Below are 20,234 nucleotides of genomic sequence, written 5' to 3' on the forward strand. Positions count from 1 at the left end.
AAGTTATGACCAAGCTAGATAGCATATTCAAAATCAGAGATATTACCTTGCCAACAAAGGTCCATCTGGTCAAGGCTATGGTTTTTCCAGTAGTCATGTATGGATGTGAGAGTTGGACTGTGAAGAAAGCTGAGTGCCGAAGAATTGATGCTTTTGAACTGTGGTATTGGAGAAGACTCTTGAGAGTCCCTTGGACTGCAAGGAGATCCAACCAGTCCATCCTAAAGGAGATCAGTCCTGGGTGTTCTTTGGAAAGAATGATGTTGAAGCTGAAGCTCCAGTACTTTGGCCACCTCATGCGAAGAGTTGACTCATTGGAAAAGCCCCTGATGCTGGGAGGGATTGGGGGCAGGAGGAGAAGGGGATGACAGGATGAGATGGCTGCATGGCATCACTGACTTGATTGTCATGAGTTTGAGTGAACTCTGGCAGTTGGTGATGGACAGGGAGGCCTGGCATGCTGCGATTCATGCGGTCGCAAGGAGTTGGATACGACTGAGCAACTGAACTGAACTTATATTTGCTGGGAAATTAAATGAGCTTAGAGTGTAACATATTTAGCACTGGGCGTGGCATGAGTGATGTTGCTTATCCTCGTCATCACCAGCATTAGTTTTCTAAACTGGCTGTTTTTGAAGTCTTCAGTTTAGCTACTTTCCAAGCTCCCCAAATTTACCACTTTGTTGACTACCAAACTTACCACTTTCTGTTGCTATTGCAAATGCCTTTTTGTGTAGCATCTACTTCTCTGGGCTAGAATGCATTTTTCCCTTTCCATTCCATTCCTGTTCATATCCCCATGAACACTCATCTGGATTATTAAATCACTGTGTAGCTCACAGAGGCATACAGGTTTTCTGTGGCTCAGGCCCTGGGCCTGTTACTGAAAGGAGTGCACGGGGGATCCAACTGCTTGCTGCTCAAAAGCCAGTAAAGAGGCCAGGTTGGTGGAAAGGAAAGTTTGCTTTATTTCAGATGCCAGCAACTGGTGGGGAGGGTAGCGGACATCTGTCCAAAGGCCAGCTCCCCCACTCCCCGACAAGACGCAGGAGGTGAGAGCATTTATAGACAGAGTGGTGTGGGGGCACTCCATGTGGAAAGAGTACAGTCATCTCTAACAGTCATCTTCAGATTGGTCATTGGTGGTCTGACCAGCATCATCTTGGTTATTGTAGGTACAGTTAATCTTCAGTTCCGGTGTGCGCTTGTTCCCATTTCTTTGTGGTCATTTCTTGGAATTGTGGCAGCTCAAGTCCTGGGTACAGTCTGGTCATCATGTAGTTAACTTCTCTGCCTGGGGTTTTAGTATCTATAAGACAGCTCACAGGATATGACTCTGAGTATTATCTACAGCCCTTGAGAAAGGACTAAAGGTCCTTGACTATGCTTAATGACTACATTGTTATTATTTAGTCTCCTTAGACTGTTTTCCTTTGTTTCAGCATTTCTCATTTCTCTGATTAAACTTATTCTTTGATGAAAGTTTTCCACAGGCCAAAGGCAGGCAGAGAACAAGGTGGAGGGGGGAGGCAAGGAACATACCGTCCTGCTCCATTTCAGGCCCACCTGTGTGGGCTGGGAGGAGAGGCTTGGGTACAGGATGGCCTTAGTCGTGTGAAGGGCAGAGCAAAAGGGCAGTGGGGACAGGGCTCTGAGAAGGACCAGGCTGCCCCACAGGACTCCCCTACCCTTGAACTGCTTTTAGGTCTTACATGTTCCCAGTGGACATCTCTCTGCAAAGAGCAAATGTCTGAGAGCCAGTTGGACCAAATGCCTTGTTATCCACTTGAATGAGCACCTGGAGAAAAACTTCAGAAAGTATTTTACCTGATAATATCTGCTCTTTATCCTTGGTTCTTATGTTTGATGCACAACTCAGATATGGTGTCAGGGAGGGGGGCCCTCATGCCCTGTCTTAGGCAGAGAACTCCCAATTTTGAAACCTCATAAGATCAATACTGTGCTTCATGAAAGTACTTGGTGCCATGTTGATGAGTGAAACCTCGGGTTGCCTTGGGAACAGAAATATCCTTCCTGTTACTATAAAAAGGGACACAGTGTCTGCAGTCGTGAAGCATCCTACATTTTGCTGATTCTTTATGGGGAAAAAAAGTGCCCAAAAGGAAATACTGTGTTTAAAAAAAAAAAAAAAACTTTGATCAAATATATAAGATTTCCTTTCAGTGCTGATCAAATCAAGTAAACCCACTTTTCAAATGCTTGTTGGATTTTATAGGTTCAGAGCTGCTCCGTCCATCTCTCTTCCCCCCTTCCCCAGTTCCCCCTGTGAGTGCAGAACGTTTGTTGTGATTTTATTGCCTTTGCCTCCATTTCAGATTCGCACTGTGGTTTCACTGTGCTGCCATCCAGGAAGGCGGCACTGGGGCAGTTTGTTCCAAGATGCTTGTTACAAAACCCTTATCACTTACTCTTAGTAATTTTAGCCACCATGGTCCTGCCTAGGGGAACAAATTGTCCCTGCTGATGCTGTCAAACACCTTTAAGATACTTATTATCTATTTTTGAAGAAGAATTTTAAAAATACAATGGATATTACTATCAGTTGCTACCATTTTACACTAAATTGTCCAAATGGGAATCATGTTTATTCTATATCATTTTCTAGATTTTTTCATGCTATTGTGCATTGATGTGGGAAGAACCAAGCTGTATTCAGTGAGGAGGAGGTTTTTCCACTTTTCTCCTGTAGTGCAACTTATTAGAGCAGGGTTTCTCAAACTTGACACTGCTGACATTTTCGGCTGGGTCATTCTTTAGTGTGTCTGTCAGGGCAGGCTGTGCTGTCCTGGGCACTGTAGGATGGTCAGCAACATCACAGGCCTCAACCCACTAGATGCCAGCAGCACGCCTCCCCCATGTCATGTGACCCAAAATGTCTCTGAACACCACCAAGTGTTTCTTGGAAGACACAATCACCTCTGGTTGAGAACCACTGTACTAGAGTCTGAGAATTGTTTAGTGTGCTGTTTTTAAAGGCAGTGGTAACATAAGCACTGGTCTGGGGTCAGCTATAATAGAAATGTATGTAGTGACCTTCAAGTGTGACAGTCTGGCTAATTTAAAATAATATGAATCCAAAGCTGAGTTGCTGTGATGGGCTGGCATATTGTTTTTCTTTGGTGATAGTATTTGCAAGATTTGAAAATACACGTATTATCAGTTTTTATATTCTTGTGATAAGAAAGAAGGCGATAAACAGTGACAGCCACAACCGGCAAGGTGGCTGTGCTCAGACCCAGCTGTGGTGCACAAACGGGCATTTGTCACGCATTGTTTTGAATGGCAGGAGCCTTTCCCATGGAACAACCCAAAGAGAAGCCTGCACAGAGCCGTGAACCTTCAGACTTCACTTCTGAAGGCCTTGTGGTTTTACTCTGTAAAAATCATTCTCAGAAATGAGGAGTCAGATTCACAATTTGCCTTTTCTCTTGTCAATCTGTAATCTTAATCTTTTCTCTTACAATCTGTAATCTTACTGTTTTCAAAATAAACTTTTGCCCACCGAGGCCCCCTCCCTGAGGACAGCCCCTCCTTCCCAGGCTGCCTGCTTCTCCTCAGTCACCTCAGTAGGCTTCAGACCTACTGAATAACTAGAACTTTAAGATTTATGTGGATTTTGTTTTTCCAAAGAGGTATTTAGATGAGGTGAAGTGGGGTAAATTTAATTAGCAAGCTGAAGATCTCTGCAAGGCTGTGTAGAAAGGCATGCCAGACTGCCCTGGATGACATGGAGTGGGGGCACACATTTTGCTCTGTCCTCGCAATTTAAAAACAGCCTATTTGAGTCAGGAAGCTGTTTCCGTCTCGAGGCCTTGAAGTGCCCTTGAAGACCGTCCTTGTTTAAGGATGCCAGATGCAGGGCCTGTGTTTTGGGGCAGGGCCGAGCAATCCTGCTGGGCATGCTTTTCTGGGAGAAAAGGAGATGATTACAGCTTTCAGATTTCCTGATATGTCTTCACATTGTTTGCAATGCAAAGAGTGATTGTTTTTCTAACGTCTTTATTTACCCTTTGCATTTTGTTTTAAAACACATCTTTTTGGAGCCGCACGCCCAAGCACCACACTGAGGCCTTCAGTTCAGTCCTGCTGGCCTGTCACTGGCCCCTCAATGCACTGGTGTAACTGGGGCCATCTCTGAGGTGGGGCTCAGCCGCCCAGGGCAGAGACTGGGAATAGATGGGTCTACAGCAGGAGAGTTCACCTTAGATGCTTGAGTTGCTCAGCAGTGGTCAAGGTGCAGGTCTGAAGCCTACTGAGGTGACTATAGGGAAGCAAGCAGCCTGGGAACAAAGGGTTGTCCTTAGGGAGGGGGCCCTAAAGGCTCTTGCCAACCCTGTTAACAGGGAGGGTGGACAGACTGCCATCACCCGACACGTGTCGCTGTGGGAGGCAGGAAACAAGGAAGGACAGAATGAGGGAGTTTTCTGGTGCCTCACTCATGCTCAAGGACACAGCTCTTCCCACCATAGGAATCTGGGATCTGATGGGGACCTGGGTCATGAGTGGCATGAAGATGGGCCAGCAGAGTCTCCAGTGCCCCTTTGGGATCCTTTGCACACCTTTTATGGTCATCATCATGAAACATACACACCACCCTGAAGAGAAAATCAAATGGCAGTACTAATAATGAGAGTGCTGCAGTTTATTTCTCGTTACCAGCTTTTACCTGCTGGGTTCTGTCCACATCTTCAAAGAGACATTTTTCAGTGTCTTGTACTTCGTTGCTGAAAAAAAGCAAATAAGAAGAGTTATTTTTTCCCCCTGTGTCTGGCACTCTTTGCAGATATCCAAGGCCTTTCTGAGTCCACACTGAACAACCACGTCCCCTGTGGTGTGCAACCCTAGAACCCACCTCTGCCCAACCACTGAAGGACACCCCTGGGCTAGGCTCAGAAACAGTGACGCCTGACCTTTATTGAGCACAGCAGGCAGTGTTCTGAGCAGCGTGCATATGTGTGGATGTGTGTGTGTGTGTCTCTTTCTCCTGCCCCCTCCCTTTCCCCCCTTCCCTCCTCTCCCCCTCTGTTACCCTCTCCCCTGATGCTCCAAGATCTCTGTGAGAGTGGAACCTGTGCTCAGCTGGCTCCAGAGCGCTCACTGGCTCCCAGCTTCTTCTCCATCCTTGCTGGGGGACAGGAGGGCTTTTCAAAGGTCATTCTGTCTTCACATTGAGCCTTACCCGTTGATTGGAACAGGCCAGCCTTGGATGCTCATGCCAAAGACCCCTGTGTCAGAGCTTCTCCATCTCTAAAGGACCCTGAGGGCAACCTCGGTCCCCTGGCCCCGTGCGCCCCATCTGTGACAGAAGTGTCTAGGTGTGCTCTGCTGTCCCATGTTCGCTCTTCTTAAGCACCAGCTCCTACTTCCCTCTTTCTTGCTCATCACTCTGGAAAGGACAGGTGGGATCCACAGGCCTGTAGCTGTAGATAGCTGTGTGAGGCACACAGAGCAGGGGAGCCTGGAGGTAGGGAAGGTTGGGAGGATGGGCGTCAGTGCAGAGCCTCCCAGCTGCCTTGGCGAGCCTTGAGCTTGGCTGGCAAAGGGGGTAGAATACACTACTCAAAATACGAAATACGCCTCTTCGGCATAGGATTATTTTGAGAAACTACAGACGCCTGAGAAGCTCTGAAAATGGTCCTTTTGTAAGGGAAATCTGTATTTATAAAGGAAATTTACATTAGGAAGAGGGGGCCTATACTAGGAAGATGGCTTTTACCGTGGATACGGATGACTTTAAACCTGGAAGACTTATCTGCATTGCAGGGGAGCCTGTGTTTACCAAACATTTCCTCCTCTCACCTTCCATGAATTCCACCTCTCACTCACATCTTTCTTTGGTCTTTAGCTGCAGGTGGTATTTGAGGTAGTGGTTTGGGCCATCCTGGAGAGTGTAATTGGTTTCCTGAGAATCTCCTATATGTACATGATGTATATATTTAATAAACTTCTGCCTAGGGCATGCCTGGTGGCCTAGTGTTTAAGAATCAGCTTGCTAATGCAGGGGATGTGAGTTTGATCCTGGGTTCTGAAAGATCCCACATGCCAAGGGGCAACTAAGCCTGTGCACCACAAATACTGAACCAGTGCTCTAGAGAGCCTTGAGCCGCAACTACTGAAGCCTGCGTGCCCTGGAGCCTGTGTTCCACAAGAAAAGCCACCGCAATGAGAAGTGCATGCACAAAGACCCAGCACAACCAAAAATAAATAAATCTTAAAAAAAGTGCCATCTGTATTACAGGAGGTCCCAGCCAAGAACTCAGAAGGGTAGAGGGGAAATTATGCAGGTTTCATTTAGCTAGCAAGTCATATTGCAAACAGTGGGTCCTTTTGAAATGACACAAATGTGTATTAAATTTATTGTAGAAACACAGGAGTCCAGGTGCCTCCCAGATGAGGAGCCAGCGTAGGAGGGAAGTTTCTGCACTGCAGTGCTCAGTAGATCATTAATCGAGTTGAATTTTTCTAGCTGCTCGTTGTCTTCTTTTAGCTACCTTTGACTTTGTTCACCTCACCTTTCAAATGAATTGTTGGCTCAGCAGAGGAGAGGAAATCTTAGAATGTAAACTGGGACCTTGTGGAAAGTTGCGGCAGGTCTCTTGGGGCAATTTTGTGGGGTTCATGGGGAGACGGAAGTGCACAGAGCTTCAGATTCCATGGTCTGGGGCCTGGACCCAGTGCATGACTGCCACGACTTGTTTGGTCTGTGTTCTCGTATATCATCAGGGGAAGGGAGCCAACTGTGGCTCCTCCTGCTGCCAAGCATTTTCACAGCACCCCCACCCCCAACACACACTGTAACCTTGGGAAGTAGGTAGCAATGATCCTGATTTATATAGAAGAGGAGCCCGAAGCTCTGAGAGGTGAAGGGATTACTCAGGGTCCCTTGGCTAGGGCACTATTGGAAGGGCCACTAGCTGGAACCTGGAAGAAGCCCCCAGGACTGAGCTCCATATGAATGGGGAAGTGATACAAATGGCAATAGCTCCTCTGACGGCTGTAGAAGAGCCAGGCCTTTTGGACAATGAGTAGCTGAGATCTGGTGTAGGGTGGAGACAGTTAAAGGCGTGAAAAAGGCAGGTAACAAGACCCTGGAAGAGAAGGTGTCAAGGCAGAGTCTTGAACTGGCTGAATCACCACGTGCTCTTTAAGAGCCCTGCAGCTTGAGCCAGTCCCTGGGCCTTTGCTGGTGTCTTCAGTTCCACACCAGCCCTGCTGAGGCTCACCTCCTGTCTCCCACACTGCCCTTGGAGCTCCCTCACCGCTTCACGGAGCCACACTGAGAATGCAGTTGCCTGGGAGATCCAGGCCTGTTCTTTGCAGCCTTGAGCACTACTGATATATGGCAGGTCAGCCAGCACTGAATTTTGTCTTTTCTATGTGTTGTTGCAGTTGTTGTAGTGTTAGGAATAGGTGTCTTACACTAAAGTGCACACCTTTAAAGTGTACCATCAGGTAAATTTTAACCAGTGCATACATTTTCTTGCCCCAGTCCCCTCTCCCCCTCAATTAGCACAGTAGTCCTCCAACAGTCAAGGGCTCAGCCTGCCAGGGAGGCCGTGGGGGCAAGCTGCAGACACCGTAGATTTGAAAGAAGGGTTTAAAGATCAAGGGAATCGGGGACTTGTTCTGGACTGTATAGTAGTAGCCTTGCCACCTCCTTTGTGAATCCTGGTAGGAACAGCTACTCAGTTTCTGCACACCTAGATCCCTAGGTCAGTGCTCTTTCCTCCAGGTGGCCTTCCCTCTCACTATTGAGTTGATGCCCATCAGCTTGGGACTCAGCCAGATTGGCCTCAAATCCAAGGTCTGCCACTTAGCAGCTGTGACTTTGGACAGAAGTCTTAACCCCTGGGGAGAGTCTCACTTTCTCCATCTTGGAGCACACGGTGCCAGGCAGGAGATACGTGCTTAATAAATGGTACTTTTAGAAGAAGCCAGGCTAGCCTGTGAACCTGTGTACAGTTGGTCACACTGGGTGCAGTTGAACTTTATAACTTGGTGTGGTGTGTTTTCCTGTGGTTATGGGAGCCTGAGTTGCTGTGGCAGGAGTTCTAGGCTGGCTGCTTACATGTGTGTGAGTATAACTAGGCAATCTACTGTTGAGATGGTGAAGAACAGCATCATCACATACCACCTTCACAATTAGTGTTTGTGAAATGTCATCTGTGTATTCTTTTTTTAGTAGGAAGTTACTTGTCCTACTAGGGATAAGATCTAATTTCTGCTGAGTTACCAGAAGGGGAATGCCAGCATGTGTAGACACAAGTAATGGTTGGTGACTGAGACATCAAAGGCATGTATACATGTTCCCAGTATAATTTTTATAGGAAAGGAACGCTCACTGTGGTTTTAGACTGGCAGCATAGTACATACTCTGTCTCATCAGCTCTGTTAGGAAAGGTAGTATGGTTGGTCCTGTGGGCAGGAGTCCTCATTAACGGAAGAGGGAGAGCTGTAACCAGGAACAGGCAGGCTAGCGTGGGCAACACAGACTAGCTGAATTTGCTGTGCTCCCGCTGTGTCCTGGGTATGGTTAGTCAGCGCTTGTGAGCTGTCATTGCATCCTCATTGTAAGAGAGGCGCTACTGTTTCCCCATCTTACAGAAGAGGAAACTTAGGGCAGTTGCTGTAGGACTTGGCTGTTGTGCCTTCCTTCTTCCAGTAAGCCTAGCAGATCGGTGTGGATTGGTGACGATTCTGTACCAGATTCCTGGTTCCAGGGCAAGAATGATGTGATCTGAGATCCATTATTGTTTGACCTTTATGTCAAAGTGCTATACTCTTTGTGATTGCTTGGACTTGACCCAATTCTACACTTTAAAAAGCAAAAAAACTGGCCCTTCTCTTAGCTGTGCAGTTGTGATTTAAGAAATTCATTTAGGAAGCATTTAAGTCATTTAGTAATACTCTTACAACATTTACATTTTGGGGGAAAATTTAATTCAGTTGTTTTAAAGGAAACTGCTAGAAATTTAGCATATTTTATAAAAACATAATAGCAGTGTAAATTTGTATATATTCTTATTTCTTATATTCTCTATTTCCCCACTTTTCAAGGACTTTTTGGTATCTCTATACATTTTTTAAAAATGTGTTTTGATACCTGGATATGTATACCTCCATGCTATAGTAGTCAATAGCTATTGAACATAAATGCTAGTTCCAGGCCTGCCTCTTTTTGAAGTATTAATATAAATTATGACATCATCCTTGAAAGAGTCACATTGGAAGTAACAAATTCGGTGGCAACAGTGTAATACAGACTTTTTCACTGCAGTGAAAAGAGAATTTAAGCCAATTCAGAAGGTTATAGCTGGTAAGGAATAGAGTAGATCAGTGGTTCTAAAAGGAGACCTGATCACCTGGAAATTGTTAGCAATTGTGGGGGAAGCTGCCTTCCTTTCTTTACCTTTGAATTTCCTGAACAGATCCAGCAAAATAATGGCTACAAAGATATTTTAAAATGTTCCTCGTTTTTATAGACACTTCTGATACTTGGTTTAATGCTCTACAAATGGGGAGGTTTCCATCAAAGGGACATAATATTCATGGCCCCTCATTTAGGAACTATTTGAGTACCATGTGCAAGGTCTTGGGGCTTAGAGGGCAAGGGCAGATGCACAGGCACAGAGAGTAGCGTGGGGGCAGTAACAGCCATGGCAGACTCTGTGCAGGAGGGTGCAGGCAGACGGCCGATTGTTCCTTCTGCAGACATGATTGGGGGCCCACTCTTTGAGCCCCACACTTAGCTGGGCTCTGGACATCCAGAGAGGAGCTGGAGGCAGGGCCTTGCCCTGTAGAATCAGCCTAGTCTAGTAGAACAGCAGCTCTTAAGGTGTGGGCCTTGGACACCCTTCTCTGGCGGGCCCTAGGCCCACTCCATGAAACTCTGGGAGTGCCGTCCAGCACTCTGGGTTCACAAGCCCTCCAGGTGGTTCCAACCCGCGCTGCAGTGGGAAGAGCAGCAGGCTAGGAGCAGTGTCAGTCCTTCTGAACAGAAGCATCACACGGGAGCTCTTAGAGCACCAGCACCCTGGCCACACCTGAGCCGACAGGGCCAGTCTCTGGGAGGGAGGCACAGGCACCCATAATTGTTAGAGCTCCCCAGGTGATGGCCTGTGTGACCACAGGTGAGGACCAGTGGTCTCCATGACCTGAGACAGATCATCACCGAGTTGTTGGTGCGTCCCTGCCTGCCAGTCCACAGAGGGGTGGGCGCCCCACAGGAGGGGCTGGCAGACACGGGGCTTCCTATTTGATGAGCTCTTCATTCCTGAGTCCCGTCCTTTTGTCTGGTCATTGTAATTGCACAGACGTGAGCTGTGATTAGGAAGATTACTTTAAAATTCATTTAATGCAGTCAATTTTTAAAAGTCGAACACAGCTGGCTTCACTTAAAAACTTTGCATTTCGATAATGGTTATTACATACCATGAATAATTGACTAATATCAGCTCATTGATATTCTAGGGAGAGAGTGCCTGAGGCTAATAAAATACATTTTTAAATTAGTTTTTTAAAATGTCTTGCAACAGCCCAAGGATAATGGGAAGTTACTTTAAGCAAGAACAGGTCAGTGAAGTATGAAATTTTATGCCCTTCTGTTCACATAAAATAGTCGTTTGTCTGCTCAGGATCCCTGTTTGATTCTTATTTCCTCTAGGGGTGAATTACCCAGGAAAACGCCTCAGTTTCACGGACACACTACCTGAGTGTCCTCACCCCAGGAAGCATTACTGCATTGAGAATGAGGCAGAGGTGACTCTGGCAGGGCTGCCCCTTGTCCTTCTGGGAAGGTGTCATCTGCTCCCTCTTTGTCTTTGGGTCCCTCCCAGGGTTTTACACTTCAGCAAATGGTCTACAGTCCACGGGGTCACAAAGAGTCAGACACAACTGAGCGGCTAAACTACATTTTAGAAAGCTTTGTACTTTGAGGTTATTGCAGATTCACATGCAGCTGTAGCAGTACTGCAGAGAGGTCCCATGGACCCACCACTCAGTTTCCCCTGTGGCACTAACGCTGAACAGCAGGGAGAGACGAGAAAGCCTTCCTCAGTGATCAGTGCAAAGAAACAGAGGAAAACAACAGAATGCGAAAGACCAGAGATGGCTTCAAGAAAATTAGAGATACCAAGGGAACATTTCATGCAAAGATGGGCTCGATAAAGGACAGAAATGGTATGGACCTAACAGAAGCAGAAGATATTAAGAAGAGGTGGCAAGAATACACAGGAGAACTGTACAAAAATGATCTTAATGACCCAGATAACCACGATGGTATGATCACTCACCTAATCCGGACATCCTAGAGTGTGAAATCAAGTGGGCCTTAGGAACCATCACTACGAACAAAGCTAGTGGAGGTGATGGAATTCCAGTTGAGCTATTTCAAATCCTGGAAGATGATGCTGTGAAAGTGCTGCACTCAATATGCCAGCAAACTTGGAAAACTCAGCAGTGGCCACAGGACTGGAAAAGGTTACTTTTCATTCCAATCCCAAAGAAAGGCAATGCCAAAGAATGCTCAAACTACTGCACAATTGCACTCATCTCACACGCTAGTAAAGTAATGCTCAAAATGCTCCAAGCCAGGCTTCAACAGTACATGAATCGTGAACTTCCAGACGTTCAAGCTGGTTTTAGAAAAGGCAGAGGAACCAGAGATCAAATTGCCAGCACATCTGCTGGATCATTGAAAAAGCAAGAGAGTTTCAGAAGAATATCTACTTCTGCTTTATTGACTATGCCAAAGCCTTTGACTGTGTGGATCACAACAAACTGGAAGATTCTTAAAGATATGGGAATACCAGACCACATTACCTACCTCCTGAGAAATCTGTATGCAGGTCAAGAAGCAACATTTAGAACCGGACATGGAACAACAGACTGGTTCCAAATTGGGAAAGGAGTACGCCAGGGCTTTATATTGTCATCCTGCTTATTTAACTTATATGCAGAGTACATCATGTGAAATGCCAGGCTGGATGAAGCACAAGCTGGAATCAAGATTGCAGGGAGAAATATCAACAACCTCAGATATGCAAATGCTGCTGCTGCTGCTGCTAAGTCGCCTTAGTCGTGTCCAATTCTGTGTGACCCCATAGACGGCAGCCCACCAGGCTCTCCCGTCCCTGGGATTCCCCAGGCAAGAACACTGGAGTGGGTTGCCATGTCCTTCTCCAATGCATGAAAGTGAAAAGTGAAAGTGAAGTCGCTCAGTGGTGTGCGACTCTTAGCGACCCCATGGACTGCAGCCTACCAGGCTCCTCTGTCCGTGGGATTTTCCAGGCAAGAGTACTGGAGTGGGGTGCCATTGCCTTCTCCAACATGCAGATGCCAACACCCTTATGACAGAAAGCAAAGAGGAACTAAAGAGCCTCCTGATGAAAATGAAAGAGGAGAGTGAAAAAACTGGCTGAAAACTCAACATTCAAAAAACAAAGATCATGGCATCCCATCCCACCACTTCATGGGGTGTCCCATCACTTCCAAATAGATGGGGAAACAATGGAATCAGTGACAGACTTATTTTCTTGGGCTCCAAAATCACTGCAGATGGTGACTGCAGCCATGAAATTAAGACACTTGCTCCTTGGAAGAAAAGCTGTGACCAACCTAGACAGCATAAGACATTACTTTGCCAACAAAGGTCCGTCTAGTCACAGCTATGCTTTTTTCAGTAGTCATGTGTGGATGTGAGAGTTGGACCATAAAGAAAGCTGAGCTCTGAAAATTTGATGCTTTTAAACTATGGTGTTGGAGAAGACTCTTGAGAGTCCCTTGGACTGCAGGGAGATCCAGCCAGTCCATCCTAAAGGAAATCAGTCCTGAATATTCATTGGAAGACTGATGGTGAAGCTGAAACTCCAATACTTTGGCCACCTGATGCGAAGAACTGACTCATTGGAAAAAACCCTGATGCTGGGAAAGATTGAAGGTGGGAGAAGGGGACAACAGAAGATGAGATGGTTGGATGGCATCACTGACTCAATGGACATGAGTTTGAGCAAGCTCCAGGAGTTAGTGATGGACAGGGAAGCCTGGCGTGCTGCAGTCCATGAGGTCACAAAGAGTCAGACACAACTGAGCAACTGAACTGAACTAACTCTCAGTGAAATAGTAGCTCTCAAAGCTAGGGTTGCTAACCCTGGCTCAAGTCATCACTGCCAGTGCAGGAGACTCAGCTTTGGTCCCTGGGTTGGGAAGATCCTCTGGAGAAGGGAGTGGCAACCCACTCCAGTATTCTTGCCTGGGAAAGCCCAGGAACAGAGGAGCTTGGCGGGCTTCAGTCCATGAGTTCACAAGGAGTTGCACACGACTAAGCAACTGAACACACACACACACACACACACACACCCCCACACACACACACCCACCCACTCACCCACCCATACCCATGTCTTTAGTGGAAGTCTCCTGGTGGTGTTAGCATTCATGTATTAAGGTCACTTGCTCTGGGCCTGTGAATCATAGTCTACCTCGACTTCTCAGGCTGTGTTGCTGCAGCGATGCTAACTGGTCAGGTCCACGCCCCCAGACACATAGGGGCTGTCTGCTTTGTGCTGTACCCCTTCATCCTTCGGGTAGAACCTCTTGGCAGAGGTCCCCAGAGGTTCATCAGGGATCATGAGGTGGAAATGGAGATATAATTATTTGGCTTCTCCTCAAATGGATATTCTAGAAATGATTGCTTGACAGTTCTTTTAATCAGGAGAGGCAGATGCTATGTAGAAGAATGATGCCTTACCACAGTCTTACTCACCCAGCAAAACTCAACCTTGATTGGACGCTGAATTCTTCTTCATTTGTGTGTGTCCCAGGGCAGTTACGTGTGAATCACGAGAGTGAGCCTTGAGGTTCCTGGTTCACTGTTTTTCAGTACGGTGGCTGACAGCCTCATGTGGCTAGTGAGTGCCTGAAACAGGCCCAGTGTGATGGAGGAACAGAATTGTTCATTGCATTTAATCTTTATTATCTTAAACAGAGAAGAATGGCTTGTCACTGCCATGTGAGAGCGTATAGAGATTCTAGGTTACCCACCTTGGACTGAGTCATTTCCTCCCCCTCAGTGGGGCCCAAGCAAAATTCCGTGGCACGGCTGCCCCCGGGGTCATCAGGCTATCCCCTTTCCCCATGCAGCATCCAAACATTTCCAAACCATCAGTTTGAAGAGGAAGCAAATACTTAGCACATCTGTTCACAGCTGGCCAGTGCCCAGCTCACAGTAGTGCTTAATCAGTACTTCTCTAATGAGTTGGTCTTGCACTTCTCTCTGAATTTGCATACGCATTCTTGGGACAAGGATGGAACTTGTTCCTTGTGTATGATAGAGTCTCAGAAAGCCACGAAGCATTCGTTCATCAGTGCTGAGATCGAGCTATTACGTTTCCTCTTTTGCCACGTGAGAAAGCAGTGATTAAGAGTGTGAGTCCTGGAGTCAGGTTCTTAGGTTGGAATCTGCATCTCCACTTTCTGATGGTGTAACCTTGAACAAGTTAACCTCTGTGTACCTTTTTTGTACCTGTAAGATGAGGGTCATAATAGTACGTCTGTCATCATGGGGTGATTGGGCCAAGTAAATTCAAGCAGTGGACTTGTTTCGTACATTGTAGCCTCCTGTTATGACGAAGCAGGTCATGACTATGAGCCTGATAATGAAGATTTTCTGAAAAATAATTTGAGGGTGTGACTCTTACAAGTGCCCACAAGGGGGCAGCCTAAACTTCATGCATATCTCTGCAACAGCCATCCTTCTGTTGGTAAAGCCTTAAGGTATCATGGCCAATTTCAAATGTGCTTGGCCTTTTCCCCTCAGTTTTTCCTCTTTTTCTTCTGTTCAAAGAACACTTTCAGTGGTTCTCAGTCTGCATCTTAGATCTGGAGGGTGACAGGTCATGCCTGAGCTGTTAAATAGAAGTGGTGCTGTTGCCAGCATCTGTCCAGGGGTTGTTGGCTTCTCTTTGTAGCTTTTCACACAGAACAAATCCTTATTAATCAAGTGCTTAAGGTAGAGACTAGAGCTTGAATGTTTAGAGGATCATCATGGAGAAATCTGGCTTTCTCTGCCCTCTACCCTACCACTGACCACATTCCTGTCTTTGAGTGTTGTGTGTGCACCTTGAGGCTTGTGGGGGTAGGATGTGGCCCAAGCGGGTTGACCCAGAGATGCAGATCTGCCCTTGGCTCAGTAGGCCCTCACTCCCTGCAGGGAGACAGTGCCCTACAGCTAAGCAGAATGAAATTAGGGTTCTGCAAGCAATGTGAGAGCACAGAGCTTCACGGATCTGGGAAACTGTGGGCTCTTGAAGGTGGGTGGAGTTCATACAAGTTCAGGGGATGTAAGGGAAAGGGGTCAGACTGGGAGAGCAGCACTGATGAGCTGAGAAGTTGGGCGTTTAAATTCTTGATGCTGTTCGTGTCATTGGTACCATCGTAGTTCAGTTCAGTTGCTCGGTTGTGTCTGACTCTTTACAACCCCATGGACCGCAGCACGCCAGGCTTCCCTGTCCTTTACCAACTCCCGGAGCTTGCTCAAACTCATGTCTATCAAGTCGGTGATGCCATTAATCATTAATCGTAATGATTAAGAGTTGACAAAAACCAAATGAACTTATTTACAAAACAGAAATAAACTCCAGACATAGAAAACAAACTTATCATTACTAAAAGAGGAAAGGGGGATAGAGATAAAATAGGAGTTTGTGATTAACATACATGCACTACTATATATAAAATAGATAATCAGCAAGGACCTACTGTATAGCACAAGGAACTATATTCAGTATCTTGTAATAACCTATAGTAGAAAAGAATATGAAGCAATATATATATGTGTGTATGTACGTGTATAACTGAACCACTTTGCTGTACACCTGAAAGTGACACACAACACTGGAAGGTAACTATACTTCAATTTTTTTTTTTTAATGGGAAGTGGCACTTGAGTTGATTTTCCAAGACTTCTCTCTTGAACTTTAATATCCCTGCTGCATAATCCAGGCTGCAGAATTAGATGGTTGTGGGGAATTGTGACAACCCAGAGCTTATCACATCCATCCTTATCTGCATTCCTGCTGCTGCTCTGCACTCCAAGCCTCCAGGCCCCTCTCCTGGGCAGTAGAAGGCACACCTCTGAAAGGCGCATGCTGTGAAGTCAGCTGTGATATTACCACAGAAGAGACCCAGGCACTGGGCACATCAGTCCGGTTATAGCAGCACTAAAGCCAGTTTCTCCAGAATGTGGTCCTTGACCACTGTGTAAGTAATACTAATGAATGATCAGTAATGATCAGAGCAAGCGCAGTAAATTACTTTTAATCCTAAAACAACTGGGAAGATCATTTCATCTTTGCTTCAGAAAGCCCTTTAGGGTCCTGTACAAGATGAGTGGAGATGCGGAGCTCCTGGGATGTTTCCCGGACATTTTAGGGGGGAATTGCCATTTGTTCCATTTTATTTCTTGTACTGATAATAAAACAAAATGAAATAACAAGTAAACAGAAGTGCATTATATTCCTTCTTTGTGATTCTAAAATGCTAAGATTGACATGTGAGCAAACTTAGTAGAACCAAAATCAAACTTGAGCGTTACTTTTTTCCAGCTCACTCATACATGCCCCTCAGCAGTTGTCTTCTTCCAGAAAGTTGAATGTTCACTAATAATAATAAAAGTAAAAAAGCGAAGTCACTCAGTCGTGTCTGACTCTTTGCGGCCCTGTGGACTGTTAGCCCACCAGGCTCCTCAATCCACGGAATTTTCCAGGCAAGAATATTGGAGTGGGTTGCCATTTCCTTCTCCAGGGATCTTCCCAACCCAGGGATCGAACCTGGGTCTCCCGCATTGCAGGCAAATGCTTTACTGTCTGAGCCACCAGGGAAGCCCTAATAATAACAATAATTTGTGTAATAATTGTGTCTTCTTTTATGCATCTGCCTTCCCCTGTGAGCCGGACCAGGGGAAGCCTGGTAGGCTTTTCTGCATGTTGCCAGGCCTGTCCCTTATTGAGTTTTCTGACTCCTCTGGGACCAGGCCTGGAGCCAGAGAACTAGGAGGAAGGTTAGTTCTCCAGGGCTGGCCTGGGGCCGCTTGAACCCAGTTTGGCGGGTGAGCATGACAGCCACAGCTACCGCTCCTCAACTCTCAGGTCTGGGCCATCCTCCCCTGTGGTAGGGAGTGATGGATCACTTCACTCTGCAGGTGAAGTGATGTTGATGCTGATGTGTGCATGTGTCCAGACCCAGGGTGTGGCCCCAGCACCCCCTGGCACTCAGAAGATGGGAAGAGTGAAGTCTTTGATCGTGTTTTCTCTCTTGTAGGCATGGAAGGATTTTTAAAATCCGATGAGAGACAACGACTAGCTAAAGAAAGACGAGAAGAAAGAGAAAAATGTCTTGGTAAGTTGTGCACTTTGGCTGTTTAAGTCCAAGGGAGTAGAGATGTGATGGTGTCTTTTCTCAGGACTCTTAGAAATTTGTGACTAAATGAGAAAAGAACTGGGACAGTTGCTAGGTCAATGTGGAAAACTGGGAGCAAACCATCACTACCACTGGTCTGTTCACAGATATTACATAATTCTCAGGGCGGTTGATTTACTCACTGAGCATGTGTTGAAGCTCTGTTACTGGCACTGCACTACGGCTGTGGCTAGGGTGCTGAAGAACAAGAGACATTCTCTGCACACCATCCCCCTCTTCAGGTGACCTCTGCCCAGGGCAGCTGAAGGGCCATCCTTGGAGGAACAGAGGAAATCGACACAGAAGGCCATTTCTATGTTAGGACAGGGAACCAATTGGGAAAGGCTGTCCTATTGGGAAAGGCTGTCCTACCTTGCAGGCTGTGGACAGAAGCATCAGGGCTGTTCCCCACAGGGTGCCTCAGGTAGGTAGAGAGTGGCTTCCCTAGGGCACTGAGCCGGAAGAGGAGCTTGTGAATCCTTCTCCTTGACTGCCTCCTCCTGGTCACTTCAGATATTGCATACTCCAGGGAACCTTGGAGAAGGCAATGGCACCCCACTCCAGTACTGTTGCCTGGAAAATCCCATGGACGGAGGAGCCTGGTGGGCTGCCGTCCATGGGGTTGCTAAGATTTGGACACAACTGAGTGACTTCACTTTCACTTTTCACTTTCATGCATTGGAGAAGGAAATGGCAACCCGCTCCAGTGTTCTTGCCTGGAGAATCCCAGGGACGGGGGAGCCTGCTGGGCTGCTGTCTATGGGGTCGCACAGAGTCGGACACAACTGAAGCGACTTAGCAGCAGCAGCAGCAGCAACAGGGAACCCTTGCCTGCTTGGCCAGGTGGAGTTAAGGCCCCTTAGTACATGTCTCAAGAAGGAAGGCAGTCCTGTTCATCCTCTTCTGTTTACTCTCACTCAGTTCAGCATCTGGTGTGTGGTGTATACACAGCTAATGTGTCCTGAATGAAGATACCCTGATAGCTCTCATTTCTCAATCCCTGACGTGGCATAGCCATTGGGACAAGTCTGACTTGATGGTGATGACAGACAGAGCTCCCACGTGTAGGGGCAGTGACTCTCTACTTTCCCTGCATTGTCTCATTTGGTCTCCACAACGCTGTGATGTTGTGCATCCCCACCTCACAGAGGAGGAAACTGAGGCAGACAGAAGATGTGGCTAATAGGCCTGGGGTCACCCAGCTAGTGGTAGAGGTGCCAGAACCCTTCCTCTCAGTTACTGCAGCCTACAATCCCTCTGGGCTCCTTTTTGGGGTTCAGTCTCACTTCTGCATTGTTGGTATTAAGCCAAACGGCATGGGGTGCTCCGGTAATGACACATTTTTTCTGCCTTCCTTCCCCCAGCTGCCCGGGAGCAGCAAATTCTGGAGAAACAGAAGAGAGCCAAGCTCCAGTATGAAAAGCAAATTGAGGAGCGATGGAAGAAGCTGGAAGAGCAGCGGCAGCGAGAGGAGCAGAAGAGGGCGGCTGTGGAGGAGAAGAGGAAGCAGAAGCTCCGGGAGGAGGAGGTGAGGGCTGGCCGGAACAGGAGCAAAGAGACAGATCCATTCAACTTAGCAGTTTATTGCTGTGTGACCTCAGATAAGCTGGTTGGCCTCTCTGGGCCTTAATTTCTTTGTTTCTGAAGTGCAGGGGGTGGACTTGGTGGACTCCAAGACCTCTTTCAGATGTCTTCTCTGATGATAAGACTCAGAGGGGATTATGGGTGGGGACTGAGTGACATCCATCTGGGGGTTACTTGAGGCATCCATGCTTCTGGGGCAGACACGAGGCTGGAGGAAGGGCTGTGAGTGTAGAGGGTAATGTGATCTTGTAGTCACTGCTGGAAAATCAAATAGCCTACCTTCCAATACAAACATGCTAGTCTATATTTTAATGCAGGTCTTGCTTTAATCATCCTTTCTCTCTAGTTATGTTTTAAAAAAGAAATGGAATGTAATTACCTGACAGAGTCCTTTATTACTAAACTCTGAAAGTATATTTAGAAAGCATATTTGGGGTATAGATTTTCTTAACAAGTATATTTTAAGAGTATAATCACAGCCTTGTATCAGGTGATGATCATTTTTTATTCATAAGGTATAGTGACTCATCATTTAGTATGAACAATATAGAGGTTTGTTAATTGCCAGCACTGTAAGATAGAGTGAAAAGTGGAAGTGTTAGTTGCTCAGTCGTGTCTGACTCTTAGCGACCCCGTGGACTGTAGCCCACCAGGCTCTTCTGTCCATGGGATTCTCCAGGCAAAAATACTGGAGTGGGTAGCCATTCCCTTCTCCAGGAGATCTTCCTGACTCAGGGATCAAACCCAGGTCTCCTGCATTGCAGGCAGATTCTTTACCATCTGAGCCACCAGGGAAGCCCATAAGATACAGAGATGTTGGTATAAATTCAGTATTTCTTTTAAATCTCTGAATTATCACTGTCTTTAGCCTTTGGTCTTTTTTTTTTTTTTTTAACTTATAAAACCCCCACAATCATGCACACATACACACAATTAGAACCATCTTTGGCCACAGCAGACAGGCTTAAGTGGCAACTTCTTTGTTCCTCTTAGCAGATGGAGGCCTGAGGAAAGGTCTTAGTCACAGTTCACTGTTGCTGTCTCAGCCAGATCCCTATGTGCCTTTGTGAGCTCCTGGTGCAAACCCCAGCTCTCCCACTTAAGCAGCCGGCAGCCAAGGCCAAGTCCCACAGCCCCTCTAAGAACTCATTCTTCTCAGCCCAGAACAGAGAGGT

At 46.6% G+C, this 20,234-nt stretch overlaps 1 protein-coding gene across 9 annotated transcripts in view; it reads left to right on the forward strand.

Moving 5' to 3' along the window:
* The window catches only part of MAP7D2 (MAP7 domain containing 2), a 101,408-nt gene that overhangs the window by 35,270 nt on the left and 45,904 nt on the right, over positions 1–20,234 (forward strand). For all 9 annotated transcript variants that reach the window (XM_059883877.1, XM_024988501.2, XM_059883879.1 and 6 more), the window contains 2 exons: positions 17,338–17,415; positions 18,840–19,003. In XM_059883877.1, coding sequence (XP_059739860.1) covers positions 17,338–17,415; positions 18,840–19,003 — 242 coding nt within the window. The remainder of the gene's footprint in view (positions 1–17,337; positions 17,416–18,839; positions 19,004–20,234) is intronic.

Source organism: Bos taurus, chromosome X (genome assembly GCF_002263795.3).
Source record: "Bos taurus isolate L1 Dominette 01449 registration number 42190680 breed Hereford chromosome X, ARS-UCD2.0, whole genome shotgun sequence".
In the NCBI taxonomy this organism is placed as follows: Eukaryota; Metazoa; Chordata; class Mammalia; order Artiodactyla; family Bovidae; genus Bos; species Bos taurus.